Source organism: Euprymna scolopes, chromosome 2 (assembly GCF_053919585.1).
Source record: "Euprymna scolopes isolate OS-2025 chromosome 2, ASM5391958v1, whole genome shotgun sequence".
Classification (NCBI taxonomy): Eukaryota; Metazoa; Mollusca; class Cephalopoda; order Sepiida; family Sepiolidae; genus Euprymna; species Euprymna scolopes.
The window spans coordinates 120,482,803-120,498,791 of record NC_136483.1 but is presented as its reverse complement, the minus strand read 5'-3'; the positions used below and the strand labels follow the sequence as shown (position 1 = coordinate 120,498,791).

Genomic DNA, 15,989 nt, shown 5'->3' with positions numbered 1-15,989 from the left:
ATTCAAATAAGAAATTGCAACATTTTTTGTCACCATGGTAACCAATGCAACTGCTACCATTAAGTGGATGTGACAGCAGGTGCACATGGATTGATTAGAATGCATTCCATTAATACAAGAATGTAAAAGGCCATCGTCTATTTTATTGAAAACTTGCATGTTAAACCATAATAACGAAAAGCAAAATGTGCTGATACATGTAACCAGCTGGAAGCAAATTTTTATTACGGAAAAATAATATAAAGAAAAAAGAAAAAAATAAGATAGTTGAATTATTTTTACATAAACAGAGTACTCATGAGTAACCAACATCGAAAACTACATACTGTTCGAAATATGTGAATATATAAATATTCTGCAGATCTGTTAATCTGATATAACCTTTCACTGTGGTATGCAAAAGCCGATGAAAATCGATATGATAAACGTAAAAATAAAAAGTTAAATTAAGTAGCTTAATGTATTTGGCATGACTGAGAAAGTAATTTTGTTTTTACATAACGCATATGGTATAAAAACTGTAATAGTAAATGTAATAAAAATAAATAAAAAGTAAGAATAATATAAGCAACTGTTATTAATCAATTGTTTAATGCATTCTGTATTTGCTGACCGACAATCTGCCAATCTATTATTTCATCAAGTGAGAATGTAAAAAAAAATGTTTTTGGAATAACCACTCAAAACGGTGGAAAAGGTAACAGACATTAGCAAAATCAAAATGATATTGGTGCAATAAAAATATGTGCCTTTAGAAGAATACAGCAGTAGAAGATCTGAAAATGAGAGTAAAAAAAAAACTCTTCCCACTTCCTGTATGAATGACTATCTTGCAGGGTCAGATCAAATGTAAAAATGATTGAAAGCGAATAAAATTCTGTCAATAGTATCAACAATAATAACAACAATGGCAATGTCAGCTGCAGAATAACAATGTCTAAAATATTTGCTTGATTTAACAGCTTGGCACTGATTAGAGCAAATACGTATTTTGGTTGAGATTTAACTAATCAGAAACAATCTCTTCTGGAGTCACACATCTATTCTCACTTGTTATATAAAGAGTCGTACTTGTGCTTTTCAATCTCTTTAGCAGCAAGAAAGCCAAGCCGTGTAATTAATCCACGTTACTCAGGTGAACGACCAAATTCTATTGGCACACAAATGAAATCTACCTTTAACCTATCAGTGTCAGCATGTGAACTTACGTTCCTAAGATTTTGACAGACTTATTTCTAAATAAAGTCTGCAATCCTTACAAACTAACTCTTATTCGTATCTACATCTGTACAGACTTTTTAATAATATTCTCCTATTATGGACTCTCAATTCATCAAAACTTGACTTATAGTACCTGTTCATTATTTGTTTAGCAAAAATGACCAATAAAAGTAATTATAAAATGTTAGAATGGAACTTTGTCTTTAATCTTACAAGAAAAACTCATTGTCTCTAAACAAACATCAAGAATTGGTACATGCACCTTTTGGATATAAAACTATACTCTTCAATGAGATAGGAAGGAAAAGAATACTTTTACTTTATAACTAAGATTAGCAGGGCTACTCAGCGTTGCCTGGGGCCATAAAAACTAAATAGAAAAAATTAAATAGTGCATGTAACATCTTTAAATTAAAACCTCTATCCTTTCCTCTCTAGCCGTCTCTTTGTTTTTTTTCCCTACCCCGTCCATATACTTAACCCTCTCTTTCACTTCTGCTCAACCCATTCCTCTCTTTTAATGCATTCAAAAATAACATTTACTACAGCTATCCCTTTTAAATATAAATATCTTTTTCTAAATTTTAGCTATTATACATCTGAAGCAAAGTGGATTAAGAAAATATAAACTTTGTGGATGTTTCGTTATTAGTTTTAGACTTTTAGGTAGATGTACAAACACAGACAACTGCCTTTTATATAATCAAGTATAATAATATATAAAGAGTTTGGTTATTTTGTTAATCATAGATTAACCTTTCAGGTCATTTAATACTGGAAACCTTTTTCTACTTTACAACAGTAAATAAATGAGCACTGATGGGCAGAATTCATATTTTTCCTAAGGTTTAATTCAATGTATTTAATACCTAGGAAACTTTTGGGAAATCTTCATGTGAAATATTAATATTACCATTCATGTTTAAACATTCATAAAACTGATGTTCACCTTTGAAATTTTCAGAATAAGCAAACCAATTTCTTGACATTATTTTTATTAATAGATTATCCAACATACACTACACATTTTGGGTAAGTCAATTTTATTATGGCATAATTCATGTTGACACACTGGTTCTTGCTAGATCACCAAAGTTAAGCAATGTTGTCAGTACTAAAATGGGTGACCATTTGGGAATTCCAGGTGCTGTATGTGCTCTCTGCTTATCTTGGCATTGTTTCCAGTTGTCTAGTACTTCTTGCCACTGGGCTCAAGAAGTGTCAATTCAGAATTACATGTGCAGCTACTCTTACAAGGGGTATCTATTGTCTCTGGAAATTGAATCATTGCAAATTTATTTGTATTTTTAGAACTATGAATGAAAAGGTCACCATGACTGAATGGATTGGTTCAATTCTAGAATAGAAACAGCTAGAATTTCTCCCCTATTTCAGTTTGTTATCACACAAATTCGGGATAAAATTGATTCACCTTAAATTGTATTTTTGTCTTGAAATAAAATTCTAATTTATTTTTTATATCTATAAATTTGAACTTTGATTAAAAAATTTTTTTTGCTGACTGTTTTGATTTATTTATTGGTTTTTGCTTTGCAACTTGTAGTTTTGTGTTCAATGTTATTTTATTAATGTCAAAAGGTTTGAGATTCTTTTGTGTATTTTCTGGTCTAAAGTAAAAAGGGGAGGGGATAATTTCCTAGCTTGAGGACATAAAAGCAAGTTTTATTATTCAATTGAAATAGAATTAAAATTATATTTTCAAGACTTTGGAAAGTAAATTAAAATTTTATTTCCGATCAAAAAATATAATTTCAATATGAAAATACAATCGAAGTAAGTCTATTTTGAATTAAGTTACAATTAAAGTTAAAGTCTTAAAAAGATATTTTTGTATCTCAATGAAATATTATCGTAATGATGCTTTTGAACAAAGAAGAAACAGAAAATTGTACAAAGTTTTCCAGAATACATAAATTAGAAATTAATATTGGTTCTTTAATTTATATTTTATTTCACAAACAAAAAGTTTCAGAAAACAAAATTAGGCACAAAGCCAATTGGTTTTCTGATACAATAAGGACGCGTAAGGAAATACACGTTTGCTTTCGGTTTCAGCGCACAGAATAAACCATAGTACTTTTGTTTCTAAGTTATAAGGACAGAAATTACTTTCAAAGGCTTCAAAATTCATTTTGATATACAAGCAAGTAAACAAATCGGAGTGATTTTCCAAAATAGCCAACAAAGCAAAAAGAGGTGAAAAAATAGCACAACAAATAAATGTTACCAAAGACAAGCTAAGTTATTCCTCTATCTACCTGGATAAATTTTTTTTTTTTTTCGTTTTTTTTTTTTTTTTAAACTTAAAAATGAAGGTAGTGTAAAGGCTGTCGAGTTAGGATGAAAAACAAAATGCTGGTCTCAGTCGAACTTCGATAATTGCTAAAAAATTCAAGCAAAATACTGATAGCAAATCAATCCAATGCCACCAATCATGCGGAAATCTAATATTCTGTCAGCATTTTGTTTTATTTTCGATTTTTGAGCGATTATTGAGACTCAACTATGATCTGAATGAGACTTCCATTTTGTTTTTCGTTCTAACAGTCTTTACCCTCACTTTTAAGGAAAAAAAAAATTTAAACACTCAAAAACTTATCCAGCAGACTAACTTAGCTTGGATTTAGGGCACTTTTGCAGTGTATGGACGGCAGCCATCTTTTGGGGGTGAAAACTCTAATTTCTTCTTGGTCAGGTAACACGGCAATTAAGTAACAAACAAGGTTTTTTTTCCGAACACATAAATATTTTAAAAGCAAAACATTTTATTGAATGTATCAATATATAATTGTAAAAACATTTATTGAAAAGTCTGTGTAAAGAAAATATAAATTTTAATAATTTTGTAATTAAAGCAACATTGGATTTTTATAAAATAATTTTTTTTTATTTGGTACTTTAGGTACCTCGAACGCGCGCGCCACAGTTTTAACCCCCATGTATGTAACACGATGTAACTGTAATTAATTTATTATTATCATCCTAAATTTTTTTACTATTTAAAAGAAGAAGCTTCAAATAAACTGCTAATATTTTTTTTTTTTTTTCGTGTTTACATTATCAATGCATTATAGCGACTTCTTAATAGGATGCTATAAAAAAGGTATAATCAAGGACCAAGGTCTGAGGCTAAGAAATTTATCCTGACACATCAATGACAACTGGCTGAGAGAGAAAGAGAAAAAAAACGTCTTACCTCTTGCAACAGATGCCATCGGTTGCGACCTCAGGTATTAGTCCTTGTGGTCCCGTAATAATTCTTATCAATACAATAATTGATTGAGAAAAGAAAAAACAAAGGAACTACCAAGACGGTGTCCCAATTGTAAATAAGAGAAGAAAAAAGAAAAGGAAAAAGAAGAAAAGGAACAACTACAGACATGGTGTGAACCGATTGTAAAGATGGGGGTAAAAAATAATATACAAGCTAGTCAACCCATACAATTTTATAGAAGGTCTAGGGTCACATGATTTATCCATTAGTATAAAAAACAATCACAAAGGGAAAGACGCTTTCGCACCCATCTCCCAAAACCCGAGGCCATTGAAGGTAGGAAAGATTTTCTTATACACTCCCGTCTCAAGAGAAAAAAAAAAATAAAATAAAATTAATAAATAAATAAGTAAACAGTGAAGTTGTCTGAGTACATTTCAATACAAAATAACTGTTAATTTTGGGTCCAACACTTAAAATTCTAAATTTAGATTCCCGGGACATGGATCCAACTTGATAAATTGAACAAATCCAAGAAAAATAAGTTTTAAGGGGTCGAAGCAAAAAAAAGACAAAAAAAAAACTGAACTTTCAGCCAATCCCCGGTCCAAACATTCCAAACCAACATAAAGTGTATTCAGACATAGGGCAAGCTTCGTGGTTTTGGTCAAAATTTGACTGCCCAGCAAAGCCGGCTGAACTGCTAGTAAATAAATAAAAATAAAGGACAAAGAGAAAAGGAAGAAAAAAATGGGAGAGGTAAATAAATAATTACCTATTTTCTGAGAGTGGACTGTTAGTGAATTGAATGTAGGCAATTCCAACAGTACCAATTCTCACCCTCTGGGGGAACTTGCTGAATACCTACGCAGTTGAAATGGTACCATTGATTGCATTCATCACAGCATATCATTGGACTACCATTATCCGGTAGAACACATCCTGGGCAAATACATGCATGTTCAGCATCATTTAATAAATTATTCACCATCATATCATGGGATAATGAAGGATCCTGGTTGAGGCAACTTTCACACCGCCAACTCTCCTCTTCTGGTGGAGGCCGATATAGACCAACACAGGAAAAATGGTACCAGTCATCACAGAAGTCACAACATATTATGGCACAGCCATTGTCTGGTTCACCACAATCAGGGCAAATCCAACAAAGCTATGTGCCCTCTTCAATAGGGTCTTCAAGTACAGATGTACAGCCATTCAGATTGTCATCAGCATTCCCCATCAAGGAATCAAGTCCATCAATGGGTTCTTGAATAGACGACTCCAAGGGATAGAGGTGTTCAGGGAATGAACTTGCAAGGAGCCATCTCCTCGTTTTATCTGAGCAGATCTCACCAATCCGTCATCTCCTGTAAATAGACGTGTGACCCTACCCAATGCCCAAAATGGTCGAGGTTTATTAGGGAGTTTGATTGTGACTGCATCTCCCACACAAACAACTGGTGAAGTCCCTCTTTGTTGTCTTTGGGCATGCTCTCTTATACTAAGCAGATAATCTTCGTACCAAATTTTCTTAAATCTTTTTAATGCATCATTCCTGCAATTTAAGGACTCTAAGAGTTGTTTCCGAGAGGGAGGTTCTAGTTGATAAATACCTTCCCCATCCATTCTCAAAATCAAACGAGGGTTTACTACAGGGTGTAAAAAGTGATTTGGACTTATTATTTCCAAACTTGAGTCAGATGAACTTCTGTAAGTCAAGGGACGTCATTTATAGCATTTTGTACATCAGAAATAATTGTCAGGAGATCGAAATAATCATGACTAGCTCGTCCAATTAATTTATACAAACGAGACTTGATGATTTTAATCAGTCATTCCCATACACTTCCATACCAAGGAGAGTGTACAGGGATCTTAACATGCTTGATTTGGCATGTCCCCAATTTCTCCCTGAATTCACTGGAAGCAATCACTTCATGAATCATGTCACATCCAGCCACAAATGACTTAGCATTGTCACTATAAATATGCGAAGGAATCCCATAAATATTTGAAAATCGAATCAAGGCCATTAGGAATGAGTGAACAGACATATCCTCAATCAGTTCTAGATGAACTGACCGTACCTCCAAACAAGTAAAGACCAGGATATACATCTTCACCCTTTCCCCACCTCTCAGAACCCACAGATGACCCATATAGTCTACCCCTGTGTGCAAAAATGGTCTTATCATATTCACCCGATGTTTAGGTAAATCAGTCATTTTGGGGTAGGTAAATGGGATAGAGTTAAATTTCTGGCACAAGGAGCATCCTGATAAAATTCTCTTTACTGCCTGCCTACCCTGGGGTATCCAGTACCCAGATAACCTGACCTTATTCAAGGTAGCAGGAACACCCAGATGCTTACACTGGTGGTGACAGTCCAATATTATGAGATTAGTAAGATGGTGATCCTTAGCAATAAGCAAGGGATTAACTATCTCGTATTCATATACAGAGACCTTCCCAATTCTTCCCTTGGATCGAATTAATCCTTCCTTATCCAAAAAAAGGTTTAGACTTCCCACTCTCGGTGGTATTGACCTACCTGAAGGATTTTGTAAGTATTCTAATTCCTCCCAGAAGGATTGTCTCTGCATCACCTTAATCAAGTGTGTCCGAGCCATCTTACCAAAGTCGGAGTCTCTTTGCCTCAACCTATTAATAAACTTGAACACACATGTGGTGACATTTAATAGTTTAGACAATGAAGAATATCTATCATATTGCACAACTGGCTCCTCCTGGCTGTGGGAAACAGCACAAACCATCGAGGATACAATCTTTTTGCTTTCTGGGCTCAAACAATTCAAACTATTTTCAGGCCAAGAAATCGGTTGGTCTTTTAGCCAAGATGGTCCAGAAACCCAATATTCCAAATTGGCCCTCAGTTTAGAGGTAGGAATACCCCTGGTGATAAGGTCAGCAGGATTCTGTGCAGTTGGCACATATTTAAACTGAATGGCCACACCAAATTTAGACATCAATTCAGCCTCCCATTGACTAATGTCCTTCAATCTATTCATGGCAAAAACACTTTTGCTATTAGTCCGCCTTGTGACCAACCAGGATAACACTATTTGTGAATCAACTGCAAGAAATACCTTTTTGAAACTTACATTTGAATAGGCTTTCAACAAAGTCGGGAGGCACTTGATGGCCAAGAAGGCCGATAAAAGCTCCAGAGTTGGTAAACTCTTCGATTTAAGAGGCGCCACCTTTGCCTTGGAAAAAACCAGAGATGAAACTTTCCCCTGGACTGCATATGCTGCAAATCCATATGCCCTTTTGGATGCATCACAAAATAGAAATAATTCAGCTTCCCTTCCTTCATCAAGGGTTTTTCTAGGGAAGGTAACAGAACTAAGTTCTGACAATTCATGGGCGATGACAGCCCATTTGGATTGAAGTTCACTTGGTACAATTTCATCCCACTCAAAACCTAATTTCCACAACTCACTAACAAGAATACGTGCCTGTATAGATACCGGCAAACATAATGAGAGTGGATCGAATATCCTTGATGCTTCAGATAGTATATGCCTTTTAGTTGCTGCCTCAGGGTTACAATTATAGGAAGCAATATTGATGGTATCAGTAAGAGGATCGCAACGATAACCTAATACCTTCTCCCAAGGACAGCTGTGACTCACAAGAGTACCATCTCTCCTCATTAAATCGTGTAATTCTGTATTATTAGTTGCAAAATTGGAGTATGAATCCTCCTTCTTGCAATCTTTCTACTGCTCGTGTATACAAGCCCGTTAACTCATCCAAGGAATTGCTTGTTCTAATCAGATTATCTACATAAAAATTAGATTGTAACATCCTAGTGCAATCATCCAAAGGATAACGCCCAGCACGAAATTTTAGTATGCAATTCAAGATGAATGGGCTTGAACTAAACCCAAATAAGATTGTTGTATAACGGTAACACATTAGTTTATTATTTTTTCGCAGAAAGAAACAAAATTTATTCTTATCAGATTCACTAGCTAATTGAATCATCAAGAATGCCTTCTTGATGTCTGCCAAAAATAAATACCTATTTGTTCGGAAAAGCAGAGTTAAATCAAGCATGTCCCCTGTTAAGTTGATCCCAGGATAAGCAACATCATTTAGAGAGACAGAGTTCTTAGTTTTAAAAGAACAGTTAAAAACTGGTCGAATTTTAGTTGTAGTTGTATGCTCGTCTTTGAACACGGGTCTATGTGGAACCCACACATAATGCTTGTATTCCTGAGGGAAGCATTCTAGGGGTTCAATTATCCCTTCTCTTTCTTGGTCTTCAAAAACCTTGATATACTCCTCATATAAGTCCTTCTTCCTTAAATTAAATACTACTCTGTCCAGCACCTTAAGTGCTATATGATGGTTAGATTGAACCTGAGATAACCTGTCCTTATGCCAAGGCAATTTAACCAAATAATGACCATCTTTATAAACTATGTTTTGCATGAATTCTTCCATCTTTTGACTGTCATAGTCAGAAACCGATTCTATGTCAGGCAGTCCCAAGGATTCTAGACTAAACATCCATTCCAAGCCTCGATCCACAGTGCTTCCCTCAAAAATGTCGGCAAATGGATCTACATAGGTCGGAACAGGATTCACAATACTATTAACAAAAGAATCGTTACAATAGTACTGCCTGTCAATTTCATAGCTCAAGGCACCCGGAGTTATAGCAATCTTACTGATTTGGTTCTCATGCAAAAAAATGTTTTGTATTTCCTATGGGGATAATGCCAGCGGATGTCTGCCAAGCATCACTATTCATGCATCGTGTTATCTTCATGGGACGCATATATTGAATCAAATCAATTCCCATGAGACCCCACAATTGTACACTGCCACTCTCTATCTCTGCAGCAAAGGTATAATTCAGTTTTCTTAGGTTTTCCCAAACCAGAGGAAGGTCTGGTACTTTGTGAGACAGATTCAATTCGCAATCAATTAATATAGATAGTTGGGGGGCTACTCCCGGCAAGACCTCTACAACTGCTGTTAACTGCTTGAAAACGCAGCGTTTTCTCCCCACAAAGGTCACAACGTCCATGGCCACTTCCTCCCATGAGTCTGGATCGCACTTCAGGTGCTGAAGGACCCTTTCAGAGAAATATGACCTCTGACTGCCCGAGTCAATAAGGCAATTCAGAGAAACTGAGGAGGCTCCCCTTTTAATTGTGATGTTGACCATTGGCAGTATGTTTTGAATGTCCCCAAGTTTTGTACTTATGCTAGTATTTATTTCAGTTTCCTCTAGTACAAATTGAGGACACATAGAAGCATGATGCCTCCGAGATTTACAATACCTGCAAGGGAATCTAAATCCCTTGACTCCTGGACAGGTTTTCTGACCATGGCTGGCAACTGTGCAGAATTCACACAATCCAAGTTGCCTACAGCGTTGCAGGCGCTCATTGTATGAGGGATAGGTAATACATTGAGAACTAGTGTGTCCATTTCTTGCACAAAAATTGCAATAAGGAATCTTGTCTTCCAAGTCTAGGTCTGCGTGAAAACTTTGTAATGTAGAATTTTTAGGTGGGCTTCTCGTCCAAACAGCATTTGACCTTGGCTTAAACCGTGGAATCAGTTCTGTCTTAGGAGTTAAAATAGGTTTAATCCAGAGTAATGCTTTAATAACTTTGTGACTATACTGCAGTATGCAGTTCAAGCCAGGATATGGTGTGCTAGAGCCTCTAATGAGCTCTGCCTTTATCTCATCAAATAGGATATGAGCCACCAGACATCCACTTCCGGAGTCCTCAACTAAAAAATCATAACCATAGTCTGAATCTAACTCACCAAGTTCATACTGAACCTGGGAAAGATATTCCTTTAGTTGTTCGTAAGACTTGTCCACCTTAGGTGTAGACTGCACTATTCTTTTAAAAATTTCTTCCCTAATGGCTTCTCTGTCCCAGTATTCCTCCTTTAAAATATTTATGGCCACATCATAATTATGGTCATTTTCTGACAGGTGATGGATCAGACGAAATGGCCGACCTATCACATATGCCTTAAAGCATATGAGTTTTTCCTTCTTTGAGCTCACTCTAGATGTGCAAAACTCAAAACGGGTTAGGAAATCCCGCAGGGCAAATTTATTGGTTTTATCAATGCCAGTAAATGTTGGACATGTTATTTTAGGCTTCGCTAATTCAATGCCAGATTGAGCTGGGGAAGGTAGAGTGGGAGGAGTTGAGGTTAGTAAAGGTGAATGGATCTCTGGAACCGGTGAGGAAGCATCTAACTGCGACAATAATTTATTCACCCTGGTTTTGTAAGTGAAACTGTCTGTCAAACAGCTCCTCATCTCAATCGATGGTGTCTCCTTCATTATTTCCTTGTCAATATGCAATAACTCTTGGAGCCACTGGAGAATGTCTCGTTTATGAAGTTCTAATACATCTCTCTCAAGAGGTTCAAGTCCACTAAGATTTTCTAGTGTTAAGTCTATCATCGTACGAGTGACTCTCTGATCTTCCAATAAGGATGACCGTGATGATTGTTCAACTTGTTGTAAAGAATTCATTCTAATACAAAAACCAGTATCTGTTGCAATGTATAGCGACTTCTTAATAGGATGCTATAAAAAAGGTATAATCAAGGACCAAGGTCTGAGGCTAAGAAATTTATCCTGACACATCAATGACAACTGGCTGAGAGAGAAAGAGAAAAAAAACGTCTTACCTCTTGCAACAGATGCCATCGGTTGCGACCTCAGGTATTAGTCCTTGTCGTCCCGTAATAATTCTTATCAATACAATAATTGATTGAGAAAAGAAAAAACGAAGGAACTACGAAGACGGTGTCCCAATTGTAAATAAGAGAAGAAAAAAGAAAAGGAAAAAGAAGAAAAGGAACAACTACAGACACGGTGTGAACCGATTGTAAAGATGGGGGTAAAAAATAATATACAAGCTAGTCAACCCATACAATTTTATAGAAGGTCTAGGGTCACATGATTTATCCATTAGTATAAAAAACAATCACAAAGGGAAAGACGCTTTCGCATCCATCTCCCAAAACCCGAGGCCATTGAAGGTAGGAAAGATTTTCTTATAAAAACCACGTATTTTAAGCCGTTGACACACACACCTATGCAAAAATCAAATAGTAGTCATATTTACCTGAAATTTTCGATATTTATTCATTATTAAATAAACTTACATACTAAAAGGAGGTTTCTCCTTATTTATATTAGGGGATTGTTTTTTTTTTTTTAGGTGTTCTACCCCCCCCCCCTTATTTCATGTTACGAAAACTGAAAAAAATAAATGTAGGTCGATAAAAATTTCAACATTTTTTAAAGCTGGAAAGATCAAATAAACAAAAAATAGTTATATTTATATATATATATATATAAATATATATATATATATATATATATATATATATATATATATATATAAAATCCCATAATTTTTTTCACTTACCTCAAAATTGTAAATAAAATTATACATAAAATCATTAATATATTAAAAAAATAAAATGAACAATTTTTCTTGATTTTTTTTTCTCAGTAACATAATTATTTGAATTACAAAAAAAAAAAAAAAAAACGAATTCTAAAAAATAATTATTTTTAAAGCTTTAAATAATATTAAATTCAAATATTACGCGATATGAAGTTTAAACCGATTTTTTATATAACAGGCTTCCCACATTAAAAAATATATTCATATAATATATGACTCTTGAGATAATAAAAATTGCAAAAGAAAAATCGACCAAAAAAAAAAAAATTCGTATCGATTTGACTATTTAAAATGACAGAGGTTGAAATCAAAATTTTGCGCGTTTTTTTTTTTTCAAAAATATACGGAAGCCTGTAAGGACAAGCATTTGTAGATACATGTATCAACAGAACAAGTTAAATTAAGTTTATCGTCTGTCTAGTTCGCTATTAAAAATCTATTTGCTTTACAAACGGTAAGTCTTATATTATTTTTCATACATTTTTATTGTTCATTTTTTAATTTTATATTTTATTTATTCAGAAATTTCTGATAAATTTATCGTTTAATGTATAAATTTTGAATTCTTTGCGGGCTTTTTTTCTTATATCTCCAAATCATTAACACGGACTAGTTGTTTTTCGTAATATATGAGAAATTACTTTTTTGTGAACTTATGCACTTATTTTACCGTTCTAAAATAGCGATAGTAAAATAACGTTATTTGCAAATAAATTTTATAGTGCTAATGCTCTTCCATAGAAATTACAATAAACACACGAACTGATGATGTCGTGTTTTTTGTTTAGAATGATGACGTAGTACACAACAGTTTGGAGGTACCTACGGTACTTTAGTTTAATCAAGACATTAAGAAATGAATATATTGAAAAAAAAAAAAAAAGTTATATTGTATGCACCCGTTATGGAATCAAATTTTCAACAAAAAAAAAATCATTTAATTTGATCAAATAGTTTTTTTTTTTTTTAAGCGGAAAAACAATTTGCTATAATAGCAAGCGAAAGGTAGCCATATTTGGATTTTTAGACCACGAGAAAGGGAGAGAGGCGCACTAGGGAGATAACTCCGTCTAAAGCGCTGGCATCCCCCTCCTCATGTTAAATAATAGCTTCTCTCCCTTCCTCGTAGTCTAAAAATCCAAATCTTTGCTCACTAAAATAATTTTTTATTTTCACTAAAAAAAAAAAAAAAAAAAAAAAAAAAAAAAAAAAAATCTACTCCATCAAATTAAGTAAAAATTTTTTCGGATAACTTAATTAAATAACGGGTACGTACAATATAACTTTTTTTTTTTTTTTCAAGATTTTCATTTTTGTATGTCTTGATCAAACTAAACAAGTAAGATCAAATTGATAATGACTATATTATACATCGACACCGCTCTGTGACCGACAACAAGCTTGAAAAAATTCAATTGTTTCCCGGGTGTCCGACATCAACAATGAAATATCGCGCATATTTAAGGAATTTACATTCATTTTTAGATAAAGTTTCTAGACAATTTCCCCAACTTGTTTTGTTATTTTTAATGGCCGGCAATCGGCATGTATTTACTTTGTGGTCTTCGACGTTCAAAAGTGTTCTGTTTTTGTTAAAACACAAAAAAAAATACCGGGTTTGTTTTACTATACAGATTCGAAAAAAATAGTGGTAGAAACCCACCCAATAAATGTCACGGTAACATTTATTGGGTGGGTTTCTATTATCATTTTGTTTTATTTCTTACTTTGAAGTGATTATCGAGTCTTCAAAGGCATTGTGGGCCATCTTTTCTTGTTCTCTGGCAGCGTTCAACATTACTCGTTTTTCGAATCGGATAAACATTTTACATTAAAAAAAAAACACTAAAAACTTATACAGTTAGGTAGAAAAGTAATTTGATAACATTTGTTATATATTTGTCTTTTGAGAACTTTTTTTCGTACCTTTGTGTATAGTAATACAAACCCAAATTTTGTTTTCGAGCTCTTGTTAAAATTGCCCAAGTAAATGCTTTTTTACTTCCGGTTTCTACTATCTACTTTGCTGGATAATTAAACATGGTCAAGAAGCGGACAAAAAAAGCCATTCTTAAACTGTTTTTTGCGTTATCTGAGAGGAACAGTCATTACTGAGAAAAGACCATATCTTGCTTGTCACCGTCCCATTTGTGAAGGAGAAACCGGAAGTCAAAATGAGCAGACAATCTTGGCTATCACACACGTGTGTGTATGAGAGAGAGAGAGAGAGAGAGAGAGATGTCCCCTTCAGTGTTTGTTGAAGGCATGCATCTAGAAGAAAAACCTGTCATAACACCTGCGGTGACTGTTGCATCCAATGATGTAGACTTGCTCTGCTTCTGGGGGCAGGATTGGTAGTCACCCAATGAGTGGGTTGGATCCATGGCGAAGCTTTTTTTTTTTTTTTTTTTTTTCACTTAAAAAAAAAAAAGCTTCACGCACAGACATTGAAGTGCGAAGCTTCGCAGTCAAAGCAATTGATAATACTCAAACACGAGTTTGCAGCCATCTTTATATAAAAGTTTCGTTCGACTCCATTGTGTTCTGTGCTTAATACAATTTTTTTTTTTTACTTTCCTCCCACCACCTTAATAGAGAATTATTACCCAGTCTCCTCACACCACTCCATTTTGTCTCTCCTCCCACCACAATCTAAACGCATACAGCGAACTTGTCAATACTCCTTCACTTTCATACCACCCCTCCCTAATCGGAGCTTCTTCTCTCACTTCTCCTCTTTATTAGTTTTTCTTACTATTGCTACTAAATAAGCCAAATATATATGTGGAACCTGGAAGACAGGGTTTCCCCCGTTTGTTAGTGATAATGAAAATATATACAATAAAATTATAAACAATGTATGAAGAACATCTAAAAATATTTGCGATGTTTCGAATTTTTGGTCAGGAATGTGAGATTGTTAAAAAATAAATAAATAAACAGTAAATACAAAAGGCGGAACGTGAATACTGTTAAATCATCGTAACTGACAACCAAATTAAATAATAGTAGTCACTTCGTTTTTATCCTTATAGATCAGATTCAAATATATTATAAATATTTAGGCAAAATAATTATCCATATGAGAGACTGAAAAATATGTTATGGTTTCTTTTTTTATCTAAAAAAAAAAAAAAATGTACATTACATAGTGTTTTGCTAGTTGGTGGTATTAAAAAAGCGGATTTCGGCTTTTGATACAATGAAACGAATCTAAATTATCTAGACCTAAAATAATCAAATAGGTAGATTAATAAATGTTAGGTAATATAATTATCAATAGAAGAGTCTGAAAATTTTGATATAATGAATCTATTACAAGACTTTTTTTCTTTTTTTTTTTTTTTTTGTTAATAAATTATGCATTAGTGTCACTGGTGGTGGTGTACAAAAACCGGATTTTGAATTCATATGACAAAATCAATCTTAGAAGATATGGCTCCCAAAAAGAAACAGTTAGAGGTCTATATATTTATAAATCAAAGTGTCTGTGAGGCCTACCTCGAGTCTTGCATCGCGATCATTGTCATAATCGTCGTCATCTTCGATTGTCGTAGTGTCCCCGAATTTGGTTATATCACCATTCTGGACTGTTGGTTCAGGTAGCGCCATGTTACCTACTTTAAAAGAGCGAGCAGCTAGTCACGTGACGACCAAACATCACTCTCTTTTTCTCTGTCTTTTTTCCCCCTATACGAATTGTTCTTTTTCTCTTTCTTCTTATTTCTTTTCATTCCCTTTTGCTTTTTGCCTTTCTCTCTTTCCTTATTTTAAATTGTTGACAATTATTATTTATCCTTCATTTTTCCTCAGATTCCTGAATGAATTAGTTGTTCAATGTGCATACCGTAACTCGCATGTAATGAAATAATAAAGTTCTAATTTACTTTTTAAAGTTTTCAAAATATAACTTTAATTCAATATTATAATCACTAGCAGCCATGTTTTTTTTTTCATTTCTTGCATAAATTTCTTTTTAATCAAAACGAAAAACTGAACAAAAACAAACTATCTGACACAAAACTAAACTTTGAATATGC

The 15,989-nt window shown here is 34.0% G+C and overlaps 1 protein-coding gene across 8 annotated transcripts in view; it reads right to left on the bottom strand.

Moving 5' to 3' along the window:
* The window catches only part of LOC145295484 (serine/threonine-protein kinase B-raf-like), a 235,035-nt gene extending 219,395 nt beyond the window's left edge, over positions 1-15,640 (bottom strand). For 6 of the 8 annotated variants that reach the window (XM_080141469.1, XM_080141470.1, XM_080141471.1 and 3 more), the window contains exon 1: positions 15,451-15,630. In XM_080141469.1, the coding sequence (XP_079997595.1) occupies positions 15,451-15,561 (111 nt within the window). In that variant the 5' untranslated portion in view covers positions 15,562-15,630. Of the gene's footprint in view, positions 1-15,450 lie in introns of all 8 variants that reach the window. The other 2 variants (XM_080141478.1, XM_080141476.1) reach the window with 2 other exon arrangements.
* Between the last annotated feature and the right edge of the window lie 349 nt (positions 15,641-15,989).